This window comes from Hylobates moloch, unplaced genomic scaffold (assembly GCF_009828535.3).
Source record: "Hylobates moloch isolate HMO894 unplaced genomic scaffold, HMol_V3 SCAFFOLD_22, whole genome shotgun sequence".
In the NCBI taxonomy this organism is placed as follows: domain Eukaryota; kingdom Metazoa; phylum Chordata; class Mammalia; order Primates; family Hylobatidae; genus Hylobates; species Hylobates moloch.
The window spans coordinates 44,296,376-44,315,949 of NW_026652297.1; the positions used below are offsets into that span (position 1 = coordinate 44,296,376).

A 19,574-nucleotide genomic window follows, 5' to 3' on the forward strand; every position below is an offset into this window, starting at 1 on the left:
ACTCCATAGAAAATAAACACAAAACATAATGAAAGAACAAATCTTTGGATAACCTGTAAGCTTTGCCACTAACCTCTTTATAGCCACAATCACACTGCTCTGTAGGTTCCAAAATTCCATTGCCACAAGTTGAAGATTTTCGGTAAGTCATTTTTGAAACGGTTTTATCCTGAAAACATTTAAGTTCAGGCTGCAGAACTATCTTTTTGAATCCATCCATGCTGCAACTACTAAAAAACTTCATACCATGGGATCGTCTAAAATTAAATTGTAATTCTTAGATAAATGGACTAAAAGAATCAAAGTAATACTCCTCAACAAAGTGCTACGAATTCTGAACTACTTCGCTTAGAGAAGAGCCAAAAGGAGAAGAGAATGCTTTTATTTTTAATACACGTGATAAGCAAAAAATAAATTATTTTCTATTGTAATTTGATATGATAGACATTGAGAGAGTAAAGTTAAAATGATAACGCACTCAATAATATTTGGTACACAATAAGCTCCATTTGAGTATATCCTATTATTGTCAACATTAAGAAATAAAATTTGGTTGATTGTGTTAATGAAAAATCATAATTACTTGTTCTTCGTTAAAATTAATCAAAAAAGTTATCCCGATACTAAGATATATAAATTGTACAAATTCTAGATTCCTTTTATTTTGTTTTACTTTTTGTATTTCTATATATTTAAGTATACTGCTTAATGTGTAATTTTGTAATAATCTCAAACTTAAAGAAATAATGCAAATACAGCCCAAAAATAAATTTTGTTTTCTGAAACAGTTAAGAAGCCAATAATGTGTTCTGTGAACACTACATACATCTACACAGTTCTTACATAGAAAGGGGTTATTCTACATCAGCACTCTAGACCCTTCAAAATCATAAAATAATGATGTGTTATTAATATCTAATCCTCGGACTCCATTCAGATTTTCCCAAACATCACAATCCTAGCATTTTATAGCAAAATAATCCAGTTCAGAATCAAGCATTGCAAAATTCTCATGTCTCCTTAGTTCTCACGTCTCCTTAGTTTAGTTGCTTTTCAGACTTCTTACTACCTAAGTACTATTTCACTTGATGACACTGAACAGTTTTTCAACCAATGCAACTAGACTGCTGTAAGGTAATCATTAGCATCCACTTTTCCTCTAAATAACATCATTGAATGTAGAACTATTAAGCACATTTTCTACAGCATTCTGTACTTTCTTTAATGTCTTAAATAAGCACATTCATATCTAAAAAAATTCCTTAAGTTATATTGCAAGAGGTTCTACATCAAGGAATACTAGAAATATTTCTTAAGAGAAAACATAGAGTTGAGAAAAACAACTCCTTACATCGCATCAGGATTCATTATGCATGTAGTTCCCGGACAGTAACAATTGTAGATGTCATCATATGTCAATCCCAGATTAATTCCAAGCAACTCTGCCATAACAACTGAAAAGGCTTCTACAGTGATTTTCTTTGGATACTAAATAGAAACAAACAAACAAAAACCCAGATTTATTGCCTAAGATTTTTTTTCACTCCTTTGATCTTGTCAAACGTTTCTAGCCATACTATGTAAATGCAAATGCAAATTTTAAAAACTGCTATTTATTTACTTAGAAATAAAAATAGGTACAATTTTTTATTCCTTTTGAGTGATAATATTTTTAATCAAAATGGCATTGACCTAAAATAAGAATAATTCAATCATTTATTTTTATGACATACTATTGAACTCAATTCCAGCAAATTTCAGAAAACATTCTGAGAAGTAGGAGGATTATTTTAGTAACTACAATATCTCTCAAGAGAACACTTGGAAAAGATATACAGATTTTGGAGAGTTGAACTGGCAATCAGTTTTGACCTCAGAAATAATCTGAGAAGAGTCAATTAATTTTTTAAAGTAGAATAATATAATATCTTACAAGTAGCGTTTCTACAAACTTCCAGAAACTTTGTCATTATCTCTATAGTTTTTCCTATTTCTGAACATCATATAGTGAAAATAATACCACATGTAGTCTTCTAATAAGGGTTTCTCTCACCATAAATTTAAGAGTTTTCCACATCTTATTGTGGCTTAATAGCTTATTATTTAAATCACTAGGTAGTATTCCATTGTATGGATGTTCTAAAGTTTGCTCATCCATTCACCTGTTAAAGGATATCTAAGTTACTTCCAATCTGTGGCAATTATGAATAAAGCTAAAAACGCTTATGTGAAATTTTTTGGTGGATAAAAATTTTTAACTCATTTAGGTAAATACCAAGGAGGGTGATTGCTGGATCATATGGCAAGGGTAAGTTGAGTATTGTTAAGAAACTGTAAAACTGTTATCCACAGTGGCTATATCATTGGCATTTCTGTCAACAATAAATGAGAGTTCCTGTTGGTCTCACAGAATTTGGTGCTTTCCATGTATAATGTTGACCGTGACTGGTAAGCTACTTTCTTGTCTTTTTCCTGATCTAAGTAGCAATGTGTTATTTACTCAAAATATGTTGTTCCCTGTTTTTTTTTTTTTTTGTAGATGCTGTCTTTAAGTTAAATAAGTTCCCCTGTATTTTTAGTTTGCTGAGAGTGTTTATTATAAATAGTCTCGGATTTGGTTTTTCTGAATCTACTACTAGAATCATAAAATTTTTCTTTTTTAGCCTATTAATATAATGGAGGACATTATTTTATATTCATATGATAAACCAGCCATGCATATCTGGGATAAATTACATATATATGTACATTATTATTATATATATGTATGTTACATATATATATACACAGACACAAGGAGATAGAAACTAAAAAATAAAATAATTAAAAAAAAATCTGTAACTGGGGTGGGGGATGGAGCAAGATGGGCAGAATAGAAAGCGCCACTGATCATCTCTCCTCCTGCCCCTGACCCCCACCAACGACACCAATTTGAGAATTATTGATACAAAAAAAGTGCCTTTATAAGAACAAAAAAATCAGGTGAGCACATTACAGTACCTGGTTTGTTTATTTATTTATGTTTTTGAGACAGAGTCTCACTTTTGTTGCCCAGGGCTGGAGTGCAATGGTGCTATCTCGGCTCACCGCAACCTCTGCCTTCTGGATTTAAGTGATTCTCCTGTCTCAGCCTCCTGAGTAGCTGGGATTACGGGCATGCACCACTACGCCCGGCTAACTTTTTTGTAATTTTAGTAGAGATGAGGTTTCACCATGTTGGCCAGGCTGGTTTTGAACTCCTGACCTTAGGTGATCCACTCACCTCGGCCTCCTAAAGTGCTGGGATTACAGACGTGAGCCACTGCGCCCGGCTCTGGTTTTAATTTCACATAGCAGAAAGAGGTATTGAAGTAGAAAAACCACTGACACCGCCCCTCCTCAATCCTGTGGCAGCAGTGGCATGGTGCAGAGAGCATTTCTTTGTGCTGGGGAGAGGAGAGCGCAGCAACTGTGAGGCATTGAACTCAGTGCTGCACTGTTATAGCAGAAAACAAAACTGGGCCATACTCAGCTGATGCCCACCTATGGAGGGAGTATTCAAACCAGCCCTAGCCAGAGAGGAATCACTGATCTCAGTGGTTGGAACTTGAGTTCCTACAAGCCTCACCACCATGGGCTAAAGTGCTCTAGGGCCCTAAATAAACTTGAAAGGCAGTCTAGGCCACAAGAACTGCAATTCTAGGTGAATCCTAGTGCTGAACTGGACCCAGAGCCAGTAGACTGGGGGCACATGGCCTATTGAGATACCAGCTGGTGTGACTAAGGGAGTGCTGGCATCACCTCATCCCTAACCCCAAGCTGCAGAGCTCACAGCTCCAAAACAGACCCCTTCCCTCTGCTTGAGGAGGGGAAAGGAAAGACTGGGGAAGGCTTTGTTTTGCATCTTAGATGCCACCTCAGCCACAGCAGGATAGGGCACCAGTCAGAGTCCTGAGGCCCCCTTTTTAGGCGTTAGCTCCTGGATATCATTTCCAGAAGGAACCCACTGCCTTGAAGGGATGGAGCCAGTCCTGAAAAACGTCATCACCTGCTAACTGAAGAGGCCTTGAGACCTGAATAACCAGCAGTGATACCCAGGGAGTGTGCCATGGGCCTTGAGTGAGCCTGTGAGACTTGCTGGCTTTGGGTGAGACTCCGTACATTCTCAGCTGTGGTTGCAACAGGTCAAGACTCCTTCGCTTGAGAAAAGTGGAGGGAAAAGTAAAGGGGACTTTGTCTTGCACCTCAGCCACAGGGCAGCAGAGCACCAAGCAGGCTCTCTAGGTCCCTGATTCCAGGACTTGGCTCTTGGGAAGCATTTCTGGACCTGCCCTAGGCCAGAGGAGAACCCAATGCCCTGAAGGGTGAGTCCCAGGTCAGGCAGCATTCACCATCAGCTGACTGAAGAGCCCTTGGGCATTAAGGGAACATTAGCAGTAGTCTGGCAGTGCTCTCCATGGGCCTGTGTTGGTGATGGCAATGGGGTGCAGCTCCTCACCCAGTTTGTCCATACATGACAAACAATATTCTCCTGAATAACCAGTGGGTCAATGAAGAAATTAAAGTGGATATTGAAACATTTCTTTAAACAAATAATAATGGAAAAATGACCTACCAAAACCTGTGGGATATAGCAAAAGTGGTATGAAGAGGGAAATTTATAACTATAAGTATGCACACCAAAAAAGAAGTAAAACGTCAAGTAAACAACCTAATATGTGTCTTAACGAACCAGGAAAGCAAGAGCAAACTAAACCCATAATTAGTAGAAGAAAAGAAATACTAAAGATTAGAGCAGATACAAATGAAATTGAAATGAAGAAAATAACACAAAAGATCAAAGAAACAAAAAGTTGATCTTTTGAAAAGTTAAACTAAATTGACAGACCTTTAGCCAGACTAAGAAAAAATAAAAGAGAGAAGATCCAAATAAATAAAATCAGAGATGAAAAAGGAGACATTACCACTGATACCACAGAAATTCAAATGATCATTGGTGGCTACTATGAGCAACTATATGCCAATAAAATGAAAATCTAGAAGAAAGGGACAAATTCTTAGGAACATACAACCTACTAAGATTGAACCATGAAGAAATCCAAATCCTGAACGACCAATAACAAGTAACAGATTGAAGCTATAATAAAATGTCTTCCTGGAGAGAAAAGGCCAGGACTTGATCACTGCACTGCTGAATTCTACCAAACATTTAAGAAGAACTAATACCAATCTTACTCAAACAATTCTGAAAAACAGAGCAGAAAGGAATATTACCAGACTCATTCTATGAGGCTAGTACTACCTTGATACCAAAACCAAACAAAGACGCATCAAAAAAAGAAAACTACAGGCCAATATCTCTGATGAATATTGACACAAAATTTCTCAAGAAAATACTAGCAAACCAGATTCAACAGTACATTAAAAAGATCATTCTTCATGGTCAAGTGTGGTTTATCCCTGGGATGCAAGGATGGTTCAACACATGCAAATCAATCAATGTGATACATCCTATCAATGGAAATCAAGGACAAAAACCATGTGATTATTTCAACTGATGTTGAAAAAGCCTTGGATCAACTTCAACATCTCTTCGTGATAGAAATACTCAAAAGTTGGTATAGAAGAAGCAGGCCTCAAAATGATAAAAGCCATACATGACAGACCCAGTTAGTATCATACTCACTGAGGAAAAACTGAAAGCCTTTCCTCTATGATCTAGAATATGAAAAGGACACCCACTTTCTCCACAGTTATTCAACATAGTACTGGAAGTCCTAGCTAGAGCAATCAGACAAGAAATAAAGGGCATCCAAATTGAAAAATGAAAAGTCAAATTATCCATGTTTGAAGATGATACAGTCTTATATTTGAGAAAACCTAAAGATTCCATGAAAAAACTATTAGAATTGATAAACAAATTCAGTAAATTTGTAGGATACAAAATCTACAAACAAAAATCAGTAGCATTTCTATGTACCAACAGAAAATAATCTGGAAAATAAAATTTTAAATGTAATAGCATTTCCAATAGCCACCAATAAAATTAAATACCTAGAAATTAACCAAAGAAGTGAAAGATCTCAGTAATGGAAACTATAAAGTATAAAACATTGATATAAGAAATTGAAGAGAAACAAAAAAATGAAAAGGTATTCCATGTTTATGGATTGGAAGAATCGATATTGCTAAAATGCCCATACTACCGAAAACAATCTACAAATTCAATGCAAACCCTATCAAAATCCAATGACATGGTTCACAGAAATAGAAAAAAAATCTGACAATATATATGGAAGCACAAAAGTCCCAGAAGAGCCAAAGCCAAAATAACAAAATTGGAGGAATTACATTACCTGACTACAAATTATGCTACATAGCTACAGTAACCAAAATAGCATGGTACCAGCATAAAAGCAGATATTTAGACCAATGGAACAGAATAGAGAACCCAGAAACAAATCCACACAGCTACAGTGAACTCATTTTTGACAAAGGTGCCAAGAACAAACACTGGGGAGAAGACAGCCTCTTCAATAAATGGTGCTGGGAAAACTGGATATCCATAGGCAGAAAAATCAAACTGGACTCCTACCTCTCACCATATACAAAATTCAAATAAAAATGAATTAAAGTCTTAAATCTAAAACCTCAAACTATTTAACTACTAAAAAAGTTAGAGAAATTAGAGAAATTCATAAAAGGATGAATCCATCCATGGATAAAAGTATTAATGGGCTATCATAAGAATGAGACTGGTGGCTTTATAAGAAGAGGAAGAGAGACCTGAGCTGGCATGCTCAGCTCCCTTGCCATGTGATGCCCTGTGTCACCTTGCAGCTTCCTCATCAGCCACAAGCACTCACCAGATGTGGCCCCTTTACCTTAGACTTTGCAACCTCCACAACTATAAGGAATAAATTTCTTTAAAATTACACAGTTTAAGATATTCTGTAATAAGCAACAGAAAATCGATTAAGACAGTATTTATCCAAAAGTAATAAAATCAGAATATCAAGGAGATATATGCACTTCCATGTTTATTGCAGCATTATATACAGTAGCCAAGATATGGAAATAACCTAGACATCCTTTGTCAGATGACAGGATAAAGAAAATGTGGTATATACTCACAATTAAATACATTTCAGCCATCAAAACAATGGAAATTCTGCCACCTGCTACAACATAGATTAACACTGAAGAGATTATGTTAAGTGAAATTAACCAGTCACAGAAAGAAAATACTATATGATTGCGCTTATATGAGGAATCTGAAGTTGTTGAATTGATGGAAACAGAAAGTTAAATGGTGGTTTCCAGGTGGTTAATGGGTATAGAGTTTCAGTTTTTTAAGAAAAAATGTTCCAGAGATTTGTTTCACAACAATGGGAATATACTTAACACTACTAAACTGTACACTTGAAAATGGCTAGAGTTATACATTTTATGTTACCTGTTTTCACTCCCAGTAAGAAACCTCTTGAAAAATTACATTTGATTTCCCAAATCTAAAAATACAATTTTCAAAGATTTATCAAAACAGTGTGAGAGATTACCAGAGCGATTCCTGTTGCAAACTTTGGATCACATGCCATTCCATGATATGTGGCTCCCACATAAGTAGAATCATTCCTTTAACTGAATAATGAAATTTTTCTTGTGGATATGTGTATTTCAAAATAGCAATAACTTACTCATATTTTATGAGTTGGATTTCTATATAAAGTTATGCTTTCTCCAAAATACAGAAATTACATATAATGTCTTATGCTTTCAGTCATTAAGATGTGGGTATCCCCTATAGTTCATATAAAATTAAGTCCTAAAAGTTGTTTAACATTATCTAATACACAGCCCAAAACCTAGCAGTGCATGATTCTTAGAAAAAATTAATCATCGCTAGAAGGATATAATTAATTCCATGACATAAAAGTCAAAAGTGTTTATTGCTGTAATTTGTATGTAGTAAACCAACCCCAAAAGTGTGAAAAAAGGTAGGACTGAAAGAGATAGAGAAAGAGATAAAATATGCATCAGATTTAGGAAGAGAAAGAGAGGTAGGGTATAGAAACTATCCTTACATATTTATATCTTAATATTGCTCTGTAATCCTAGAGACTCTTTATTCCAGTACATTGATAAATATATTCCACATATTGCTTAAGGTCTTTAAAATTGTGTTTTTGATTTTTGCACATGAAATAATCAAGTTAGTAAAATAAAAATATATAAAGACTTTTGAAAGATACAAAGCAAGTAGGTAAATAGCTACATCTTAGGTCAGTATAGAAATACCAGAAGGAAACCACAGGGAGAATAAAGTGGTCTATTTTAGTTATTTATTAGTATTTCATATTGTAACAAGCATTTTATGCAATTATTGCATTCAATGAATTAACTTATATTTATGTAATGTTAAAGTGATGGTTTCAATTATGTACTAGTGAGAAGGTCTTTACAAACAGAGAGGTATCATGTTTTTATCACAGGACTTTCCATTTTTCAGCTCATTACATTTCTATAAGTAAACAGTCTACTATGGGCTACTATGAGTTAATTAGTGTCTTACATGGTTATTAGAATCTTAATATTTTGCAGTTTGCCAACACAGTCTTCAGATAGCTTTTTAATAATTATTGTTATATAAAATTTATATATAATTATGATAGCTAAGATAATTTGATAAAACCTTTCTAAATATGAATAAAGTACTTACATTAATAAGTATGTCATATCATGAGAGCTTTGAAACAAAAATTTTTGTTTCCAAGGCAAAAATCGCTGCAGTATTTCATCAGCATGACCACTTGTTGAAATCTTATTTTGATCTGACCAGATCTCCAAGGAAGACAGCATAACTGTTATATTAAGCTGGGAAAACATCTGAGAACAGGAATTACGTGTTTTACAATTTTGAGTAACCATAAATATGACATTGCTTCTCAATATCTAATGCTAATATATTTAATTTACTATTTTTTTAAGATAAAATCATTGGTGGATAAAACTAGTGGTTGGGCTATATTTACATTTTTACTTTTTGTTAAAATGTAAATGCTATTTATATGTACACAAACACAAATAATTTTACTTCATTAATTGCTATATTGCTTACTAAAATATAAAATATAAACACTTACCGTGTTGATAAGACCAAAGATTTGGAAAACTTTCTCAACTGCAACTGCCACCGCGGAGCCCATATAATCATACTGAAAGACAAATTTTGTTTCTTAATCACTAGTAAAAACAACTAACTACCACATTTTAAGTGGATTTAAACATAAATGTAAAAATAATTCAGTGGTCAATTGAAGAGTCACTAAATAGAATTAAGATATATCACAGCTTACCAAGTTTTACACATCGGCCTAGTATTTTATAAATTAATCAATATATTAAAATGAGGTAATTGTGATTATCTTCCTCTTTACAGATAAAGAAATTCAAAGTCAAAGTATTAAGGTATGAAGAGTGAATAACCTACTGGTTAGCCCGGTGTGGTGGCAGGTGCCTGTAATCCAAGTAGCTAGCTTTAAAAAAATTTAATTAATTAATTAATTTAAAGTTTTAATTTGCATATAGTTGTTTTTTATTGTCTTTGTCATTTAGTTACTGTTTAGTCTGTTGATATTTTGTGATTATATATCAATAGTTTATCAAAATATCAATTTTGTGACTATATATCAATTACATATCAGTACATCAGTTTTGTGTTTATATATCAATAATCACAAGATGTCAACAGACCAAACACTAGATGACACAGACAATGAAAAAAATAACTACATGCAAATTAAAAATGTAAAGGACCCATAAAATATAAGTACATAGAAATATTAATAATCAAAGGATGAAAACACATCATCTAGCATCAGGAAAATACTAGAAAAGAAAAAATATGTTATGTGACAATTATATTAACATAATACATTGATAAGAATAAAACTTACAGGCAAAAAATGGACATGCTTATCACAACATATTAATAAAATAATTCATCAGAGAGATGGAGACTTTTAAATTTGCTTATAACTAAAAACATGGCTGCAAAATACATAAAACAAGATTTAACACAATTAAAAATAGAAATTGACTATCATACTGAGATATTTTACATAGGTCTCTTAATGACAAATTAAGAAGACAAATTAATAGGAAAGATGCTCAAGACTTTAAAAACCCAAAGCAATGTTGGATAAAATATACATACATAGAAGCTTATACAGAACAATGAGAATATGTATTTTTTTCAAATACAAATGAAAGTTTTATGCACATTGATTCATATTAACCAATATTAGGCCAGCCATAGAACACATCTTTGAATAAGAAACAGAGTGTCACTTAAATCACATTATCTGAACACAATGCAACTAAGTTATAGTGGACTTGATAAAAATATTTTAACAATGCTATTTTTAGTGAAATGGATACCTCTGTTGTGGTTATATGAGATAATAGTCTTATTCTAGGTAAATACACACTAAAGAATGTAAGAGTAAAGCTTCGTGATGAGCTTTACAACTTACTTTCAAATTTAAATGAAGAGCGCACAAGTGATAATGGGATACAATATTAATAAATGTGAGAAAAGAGCCCTCTTTGTATTATTTTATTCTTGTAACTTTTCTGAAAGTTTCAAATTATTTCCAAAAGAAATGTTTAAAAAGTGAAGATGAAATAAAGACAATTTCAGATGAAAAGAAACTGAGGAGAATCCAGCAGGCTAAAGAGAAATGTCATACATTAAGACCTACTACAAGGCATGAAAAGCTCTGCAAGTGAAAAATGTGTGTGTGTGTGTGTGTGTGTGTATATATTCATATATATGAAATATATGAATACACATATATGAATGTTTATGTATATTTGTATATAAGAAATACTTATATATGAATATATATGTATATATATTCATTTATATTCATATATATGAATATTTATGCATATATATTCATATATATGAAACACTTCATTTCCTTAATTTCTTTTTAAAATAATTGAATACTGAATTTTTAAAAATCTATTTTTCGGTTTATAACACATGGAGAGGTAAAATGTTTAAAAACAGAATCATAATGACTTAACAGGGTTAAATGAAATTTTACTGCTCTGAGGCTCTTACATTAATGAAACAGTATAACATTAATTCTAGATCATAAGTAAAGAATACTAATCAGAATCCCTAGGGAAACCACTAAGGTTGGAGACTGGAAAGAGAGGCACAGCAAAAAATAAAAATAAAAATAAATAAAGGTAAAAATAAAGGTTAAATATAACCCATTGATCCAAGGGTAGGAAAGAAGAAACAAATAAGCAAATAATTGATGGGATGTAAGAACACTAATAGTAAAGTATTATTTAACCTGTATCCATAGTTATCAATTCTTTTGAGAAAAAATCAACTAAACATTCTATGATTCTTCCCATTTTTAAGATACAGAACTTCTACCAGAGATGGTAAGCAACTATAAAACATAAAGTAATCTTCTGAGGGATAATATTTAATAAGAAAGATTTCCAACTGAGTAATAAAATAACTCACTTAGAAATGGATTGAAGAATTTCAATCAACAATTGGAGTAGATCTAAAAGTATCTGCAGCTAGATATGCTACAATAGATTAGAGTGTAGTGGAACCGTTCCATATGAAGTTACACATTATTGGGAAAATTGATATCGATTTAGAAATCAATATATAAATATTGATCCCCCATGTCACTGTAAAGGCAAGTGAAAACATTTCTTTATCTCCTGCTAGACTGAGACACACAGATTAAAATATATCTGCACTGAAAACGTTGAGAGTTTTTTATTCATATTCTCTCTGAATTTCAACAAAAGCGAAGATATAATAAACATACTGATATTGCATACCATGGCTTTATCCATAATGATTTGTATTTTCAGAGTTCTTTTTGATAGCATGGCATCTGAATTTATCTGTGAAATAGAGGACATGAATTAAATAACACATTTTCAAAATTTTTACATTGCAGTTGTCATGTGCAATACATATGTACACACACTCACAGGTGAGATACGGAATATCCATCCATTTAGCTACCTATCTATCTATATGCAGATGGGTGATAGATATGCAGACACAGATACACGAATATAGATATAAGTAATAACATAAGAGGATGATGGGTACACACTTAGGTGGGATTCCAAATACAAATTTTACAAGAAAATCAGAAACATTTTATATTATGTTACTGATCATTAGAATTGGCAAAAAGTCACTGAAATGAGGAAAAATCCCATATTTCCTTCCCCTTTTAACATTCCTATGTACTCTGTAGCACACCACTCCCTCACCAATTTTTTTTTTTTTTTTTGAGAGAGAGTCTCATTTTCTCACCTAGTCTGGAGTGCAGTGGCACGATCTCGGCTCACTGCAAGCTCTGCCTCCCAGGTTCACGCCATCCTCCTGCCTCAGCCTCCCGAGTAGCTGGGACTACAGGTGCCCGCCACCACACCCAGTTAATTTTTTTTGTATTTTTAGTAGAGTCGGGGTTTCACCATGTTAGCCAGGATGGTCTGGATCCCTCACCAGTCTTCAAGGTAAACTAACATCCGTAAACATTTCCCCAAATGTTGCCTTCATTTTCTTATTATTTTTGTACTTTTACTTCTTTATGTTAACTTTATTGGGGTTTACATTCAATAAAATGTGTCCATTTTAAGTATAAACTTATATTATTAGTGAGTAATGTATACACCATCACAATTTATAAATTGGTATTTAGAACAATTGGAAGAATTACATCAAAATATTAAGAGCACTATCTTTAAACAATGAGGTTTCACACAATTTGTACAATTTCTAGTGTATTATCTTGCCCCCTTTTCACTTTTACATTTTCTATCAAAATAACACTTTTAAATAAAAAAATGCATGTGCAAAAAAACTTATAAAGCAATTTGATCAAATTGGTAATAATTTTATTAGTAAGATGCAAAATCAATATAAAAATAATTATGTCTATAAAAATCCCCACAATTAAGGAAATATGTTATGATGCTTTAGAATTATGTGTGTTTATAACGATTACATTTTCTAAATATCTGAATAAACAAATACATGTTTTAAACAAATATCCTACAACTGAGCTTTTTAATATAATAAATATCAGTTTAAATTTGTTCTCCAAATGTGTCAAATTTCAGAATTTCATTGTGAATAACTTTATCAACAGTAAGACCAATGAAGAACTCATAAATGAGAATACTCATGTCTGATTTGACAAGAATCCTGTAGGACTGATCTATATATTGAGCCACAGGATAATTTTCTTGAAAGGAGGAATGACCAATAGTATCGTTTTTAATTTGATAAACTACATGCTCATATGTAGGTGAAGATTCCAATGGTTCAATACCATAACTGATATTATCTAACTGCAGTAATCCTCTGGATATTCAAATACAAAAAAGGAATAAAAATGTTACTGATAAATTTGAATACACTTTATGCTAGTGAGAGTTTTTTTCTGAATACATTTTATGCTTGCCCGCCTAGGATAGAGAAAAAGAGAACAGAAAAAAAGATCAAAAGAATAGGTAAAAAAGAAAAGTATTTAAGAAAATAAAGTTTATATTTCTCTATATTTATTCTACCCTTCAAGAAGTTTCTGGAAATTAAAGGCTCACATAAAATCTCAATGTACGTATCTGGAATACACCATTACCTGAGTCCAGAACAGGTGCGTAGTGTCACAACTGATTTTGGAATGTCTGCAGCATATCCTTGGTAAAAGCAATGACCCTAAAAAGGAATATAGAAAGATATATTCATAAATGATTTGGAGACAAAGTCCTGGATTTTATCTTTACTTCCTATATATTGTCAAGCATTCATATTTAACCATTATCATAATATTATTTATCATGTATTGAATCTCCATATCAATCTACAATCTCTTTCTCTAGGTTCTTTTCTGCTGTTATTAGCTCCTAAACATTTTCATCAGTAATATACACTTTTTCTCAAAACGAGGCATAATCTCTATTCCCACTTGCTGACACTGGCAGGCCAAATCTACCCCTAGTAGCAGTTATCAGAGCCCAAGTGGACCAATCAATCCTACCCAAACACACATTTACAGCAATGTGCCTGTTACACTCACACAATGAAGGCTAACAAACTCAGGCAGGGAAATCCATACCCTGCTCCACGTCAAGCAACAGCAGCAGTCACCTGCACTTGCAGTGGTGCCAGCAGGACCCGAATCTATAAGCCCCTCACAAAGAGGTAGAAGGCAAACCAGGTCCCAACCTCTCTCCAGCAGTAGAGAGTAATCCAGATTCAATAGCTTCTGGCTGTGCACCCAGCAGGAGAAAATGATCCTCACGAGTTACTTCCCATTTCTCCCTACTATAAGTAGAAAAAGATCATTCAGATAGGAGCTATCTTCAACCAGGGTCACTGGCAGAGATAGAATTAAGCACACTGAAATCTAGTAGCAGAGAAAAGGCAGGAGAAATGTTCTCCATCCTATGGATCTTTCCTTACCCACCTCAACTAGAAACACTACCTGGCCCAGGGAAGTACGATTTACACCTCTAGCTTAAACGCTTAAGAGGCAGCAGAAGGTCCAATGCAGCCAGAACAATGAAATACAACACAATAATACTGTAAAGAAAAAAAAGTTATTGGAACAGTGGACTCCAATAAAACAAAGCTCAAACTGAATGACTGTCTTCTAAAATAGAATATTAAAATAAGGTCAAGAGTCTTGACCAAATGTCAATGATACAATCTAAATAATTCATTGTAACAAGGACCAAGAATATCCCAACAAGAATGAGAAAAGAAAATCAACTGATGACATCATTGAGATGAGTCATAGGACATCAAAAAATACTTGAAAGAAGTAATAAAAACTGCATTAATGAATAATGAAAAATTCTCTTGAAATAAATGAAATAACAGAAAATCTCAGGAAATAAATAGAAGCCAAAAAGGGAACAAATGAAAATATTAGAACTGAAATATATAATAAACAAACAAGCAAAACACTGAATAAGCTCTATAGTCTGGAGTACAGATGACAGTGGATAGGATTACCAGGTTTAAGAACAATGCAATCGCATATACCCAACCTGCAAAATAGAGGACAAGTGGCTGAAAAATGTATGATGTCTCAACAACTTGTAAAACAATAGCAGAAGATCTATAATTTATACTTTAAAAAGAAAAAAATGGAGTTTAAATAATATTTAAAATATTAGTACTGAAATTTTGGTCAGCCAGATTGTGAAATAGGAATCCCAGGACACTTCTTCTCCCCATAAGCATACCAATTCACAAACATTACATGGAAAAATTACCTTTGTGGGTAATCAGAAACTAATATAGGGACATATACGCTGGGAGGATGCAAAACTAGACTTACTAAAGCTGGTAGAGAGACTTGGGTCACTCTCTTGCCAGGAAACCCAAAGATATCCACACCTAGACCTATTTTAATCAAACATTAAAAGATCAAAAACAAAGAGAATTTTGTAAACTACAAAAGAATAGCAACTTGTCACATACAAAGGAAACTCCATAGGACTATGAGCAGACTTTTTTTTTTTAAAGGAGAAACCTTGCTGACCACAAGAGAGTGGGATGAAATATTTTTTTAAAGTGCTGAAAGAAAAAAAAAAGCCAAAAAGAATGCTATACAAATCATTACAGATTTCTTATAAAATCTATAAGAAACTCACTTGAGACTTAAGTACACATTTAGGATGAAGGTAAAGAGATGGAAAAATAAATTCCATTCAAATGGTAAGCAAAAGGGGGCAGAGATTTGTATACTTATGTCAAAGAAAATAGATTTTAACACATAAATCATCATAAGAGAAAAAAGTGACATTTTATAATAATAAAAGGGTCAATATCTGAAGAAGATAGATTACTTATAAATATGTACACACTCAATATTAGAACATATAAATAAATAAATCTGAAGGAAGTAATAGACACCAATACTATAAAGAGACTTTAATACCTTATTTTAAATAATGAATAGAACATCCAAAGAGAAGATTAATAAGAAAACAGAAGATTTGAATATTACTATAAACCAAACAGTTCTAACAAACATATAAAGGATTTCATTGAACAGCGGAAGAATATACTTTCTTCTAAAGTACACTTGGATTTTTTTTTTAGACAGATCACATATTAGGTTATAAAACAAACCTAAAAATTTTACAAAGATTGAAATCATAACAAGTGTTTATATATATATAACATTCTTTTCTGAATGCAATAGAATGAAGCTAAAAATAAATAGTATAAGGCAAACTAAAATATTAACATATATATTGAAATTAACACGCTATTGAATAACTATTGGCTGAAAGAAAAACATCAAAACAGAAATTAGAAAATACCTTGAAATAAGTGAAAGCATAAAAATAAAAGTAAACAAAAAATATTAAAACAAATGGATGCAGGAAAAGCAATACTATGAGAAAAGTTCTTAGCACTATATGCCTACATTAAAAAAAGACGTATCTCAAATATGTTTACCTGAAGAAGCTAGAAAAACACGATAAAATTAAGTCCCAAATTAGCAAAGAAAATTAAAAAAACAAAGATTAGAACAGAAATAAACAAAATAAAAATAGAAAAACCAATATAGAAACAAAGAAGTTCATTTTTTGAAAAGAAACAAAATTGACAAACTTAGCTATGCTAAGACAATAGAAAGGATGCAAATAAATAAAATCAGAAATAAAAGAGAGATATTACAACTAATGCCAGAGAAACAGAAAAAGACCATGTAAGAGACTAGTGTGAACAATTTTCTGTCAGCAAACTGGATAATCCAGAAGAAATTGATAAATTTCTAGAAACATACAAACTGCCAAGATCGAATCATAACGAAGTACAAAATTTAAAAGGACTCACAACTAGAATGAAGATTAGATCAGTAATCAAAACCTACCAACAAAGAGAAGAGCAGGATCAGAGAACTTTACTGTTGAACTCTATCAAACATTTAAAGAGTAATTAATGTCACAACAACCATTCTTAAACTCTTGCAAAAAACTGAAAGAGGAAACAGTTCCAAACTTACTCTATGAGGCCAGACACCAAAGCCACATAAATCATTATAGGAAAAGAAAACTGCAAGCCAATATCCCTGATGCACATAGATGGAAAAAAAAATATCAAAAACATCTGAATTCAACAGCATATTAAAAGTGACCTACACTATGACAAGGTGGGATTTATCTCTGGGATGTAACAGTGGTTCAACATAAGAAAATCAAGTAATGTGATACACTATATTATATAATAAATAATACAATTTATAGGATGAAATTAATAGATGCAGAAAAAGCAAATCTCAGCTTCCTTTATAGGACCTTACACATACATTACTATAACCCTAATACAAAAATCAAACAAAGCCAGTACAAAACAAAACTTGCAGATCAGTATCTCTCATGAATACTGAGGAGAGAAACCTCAAGATAATAAGTCATGTGTAAAAATAATTATAATTATACATGTCAGGACTTGGTTGTAATTTTTTAGGTATGCAAAACTATTTCAAGATTTAAAAATAAATCAATTCGATCCAACATGCCAAAAGGCCAAAACAGAAAAGAAAAACTTGTAATCCTATCAACTGATGTATGAAAAGTATTTTCTGTAACTAAATAGCCATTAATGAACAAAAAGAACAAAATAAACTTTTAGCAGGCTAGAAATAGAGGATAATTTTCTCAACTTGATACAGAGACTATAAAAAAACCTAAAGCCAAAATTATTTTTTCACAATGAAAGACTGAATATATTTTCCATGAAATTGGGAATAATCGAAGAATGCCTTCACTACAGTTATTCAACATGATCCTGGACATTTTAGCAAATTACAGTGAGGCAAAGCAAAGAAATGAAAAGCAGACAGACATATTGGTTGAAAATGAAGAAAGAAAATTGTCTATATTTGTTAAAGACGTGTATGTCAGAAATCTCAAGGCATCTATTAAAAAGCCCTTCTAAAACTAATATGTGAATTTAGCAAGATTGTGGAATAGTAGATGAAACCCAAAAAATGAATTGCATCACTAGAAAAGAACAATATACATGTGGAAACTAAAATTAAAACACAATATCATTTACAATTGTTCCAATAAAATGAAATACTTAGGTATAAACCTAAAAAATGTATAGGATCTGAAAGCCGAAATGAAAAAACACTAGTGAAAGACATAAGTAAAAGACCAAATAAATAGAGAGACTTACTGTGTTTTTGGATTGGAAAACTTAACATAGTAAAGATGTCAGTTCTCCCCAAATTGATCTACAGATTTAACACAATTTCTATCACAATCCTAGCAAGTTTTTTTTTATTTCCACATGGAGTAGCTTTATCTAAATCTTACATGAGAAAGCAAAATATCTAGAATAGAATAGCTTAAAAAGTTTAAAAAAGAACAATAAAGTGGGAAAAACCACTGTAGTTAACAACTCAGAAATACAACCACAGTAGATCCATGGATTTTTTTGACAAAGTAGTTAAAAGAGCAATTCAAAGCAGAAATATAGCCTTTTAAAAATATAGTGTTGTAACTAATATACATTTAGTCAAAAGACTGAGCTTCGATCCAAATTCCACATCTTATACAAAATTACCTCAAAATAGATAAAGAATTAAATGTTAAGTATAAACTTAAAAAAAACCCAGAAAGTCTTCAGAAACTACTGCTACGTAGAGTCTGTAGGTTTGACATGAAAATAACTAATCATAACAAGAAATCATTGATAAATTAGCCCTCATCAAAAATAAAACTTTTTGATCAGTGGCAGACCATTTGAAAAGTAAGACGAATCGGTCGGGCACAGTGGCTCACGCCTGTAATCCCAGCACTTTGGGAGGCCGAGGTGGGTGGAACACGAGGTCAGGAGATCCAGACCATACTGGCTAACACAGTGAAACCCCATCTCTACTAAAAATACAAAAAATTAGCTGGGTGTGGTGGCGGGCGCCTGTAGTCCCAGCTACTCAGGAGGCTGAGGCAGGAGAATGGCGTGAACCTGGGAGGCAGAGCTTGCAGTGAGCAGAGATTGCGCCACTGCCCTCCAGCCTGGGTGACAGAGCAAGACTCCGTATTAGAAAAAAAAAAAAAAAAAAGAAAGAAAAGTAAGACAAATCACAGACAGGGCCAAAATATTTGCAATGCACATGTTTGACAAAGGACATATTCAAAATATAGAAAACTTAAAAATCAACAGTAATCAGCAACCTTAAACTCCAAACTCTCAGATTTCTGCTTGGTTCCACGTCTGGATGCTATGGTCCAGACTATCTACAGTAGGGGGCAAACTTAAACATGAAATTCACCTCCTGTGCTTACATTCTCTCAGGTACAAAATTCCTAATGGGCTTATTGTCACATATCTCAAAACAGGTGCCTCATGTATTTTTTTTTCTGACTTCTAATTGTAATTTGGTACAGAGGGAAAATCCTTTACCAGTTACTATACTGTAGATTTCATCATCTCTCAGTTCCAATATAGCAATAGTGTGTGACCAGTCATTGCCTTTCACTTCCTCCCAGTCACGTGAATA

At 32.8% G+C, this 19,574-nt stretch overlaps 1 protein-coding gene across 1 annotated transcript in view; it reads right to left on the minus strand.

Moving 5' to 3' along the window:
- Positions 1-19,574, minus strand: part of LOC116461928 (A disintegrin and metallopeptidase domain 3-like) — a 66,008-nt gene that overhangs the window by 35,428 nt on the left and 11,006 nt on the right. The window contains 8 exon segments of the mRNA XM_032143974.1: positions 74-257; positions 1,352-1,488; positions 7,539-7,620; positions 8,699-8,865; positions 9,123-9,194; positions 11,863-11,918; positions 13,224-13,405; positions 13,683-13,759. Of these exon segments, the coding sequence (XP_031999865.1) occupies positions 74-257; positions 1,352-1,488; positions 7,539-7,620; positions 8,699-8,865; positions 9,123-9,194; positions 11,863-11,918; positions 13,224-13,405; positions 13,683-13,759 (957 nt within the window).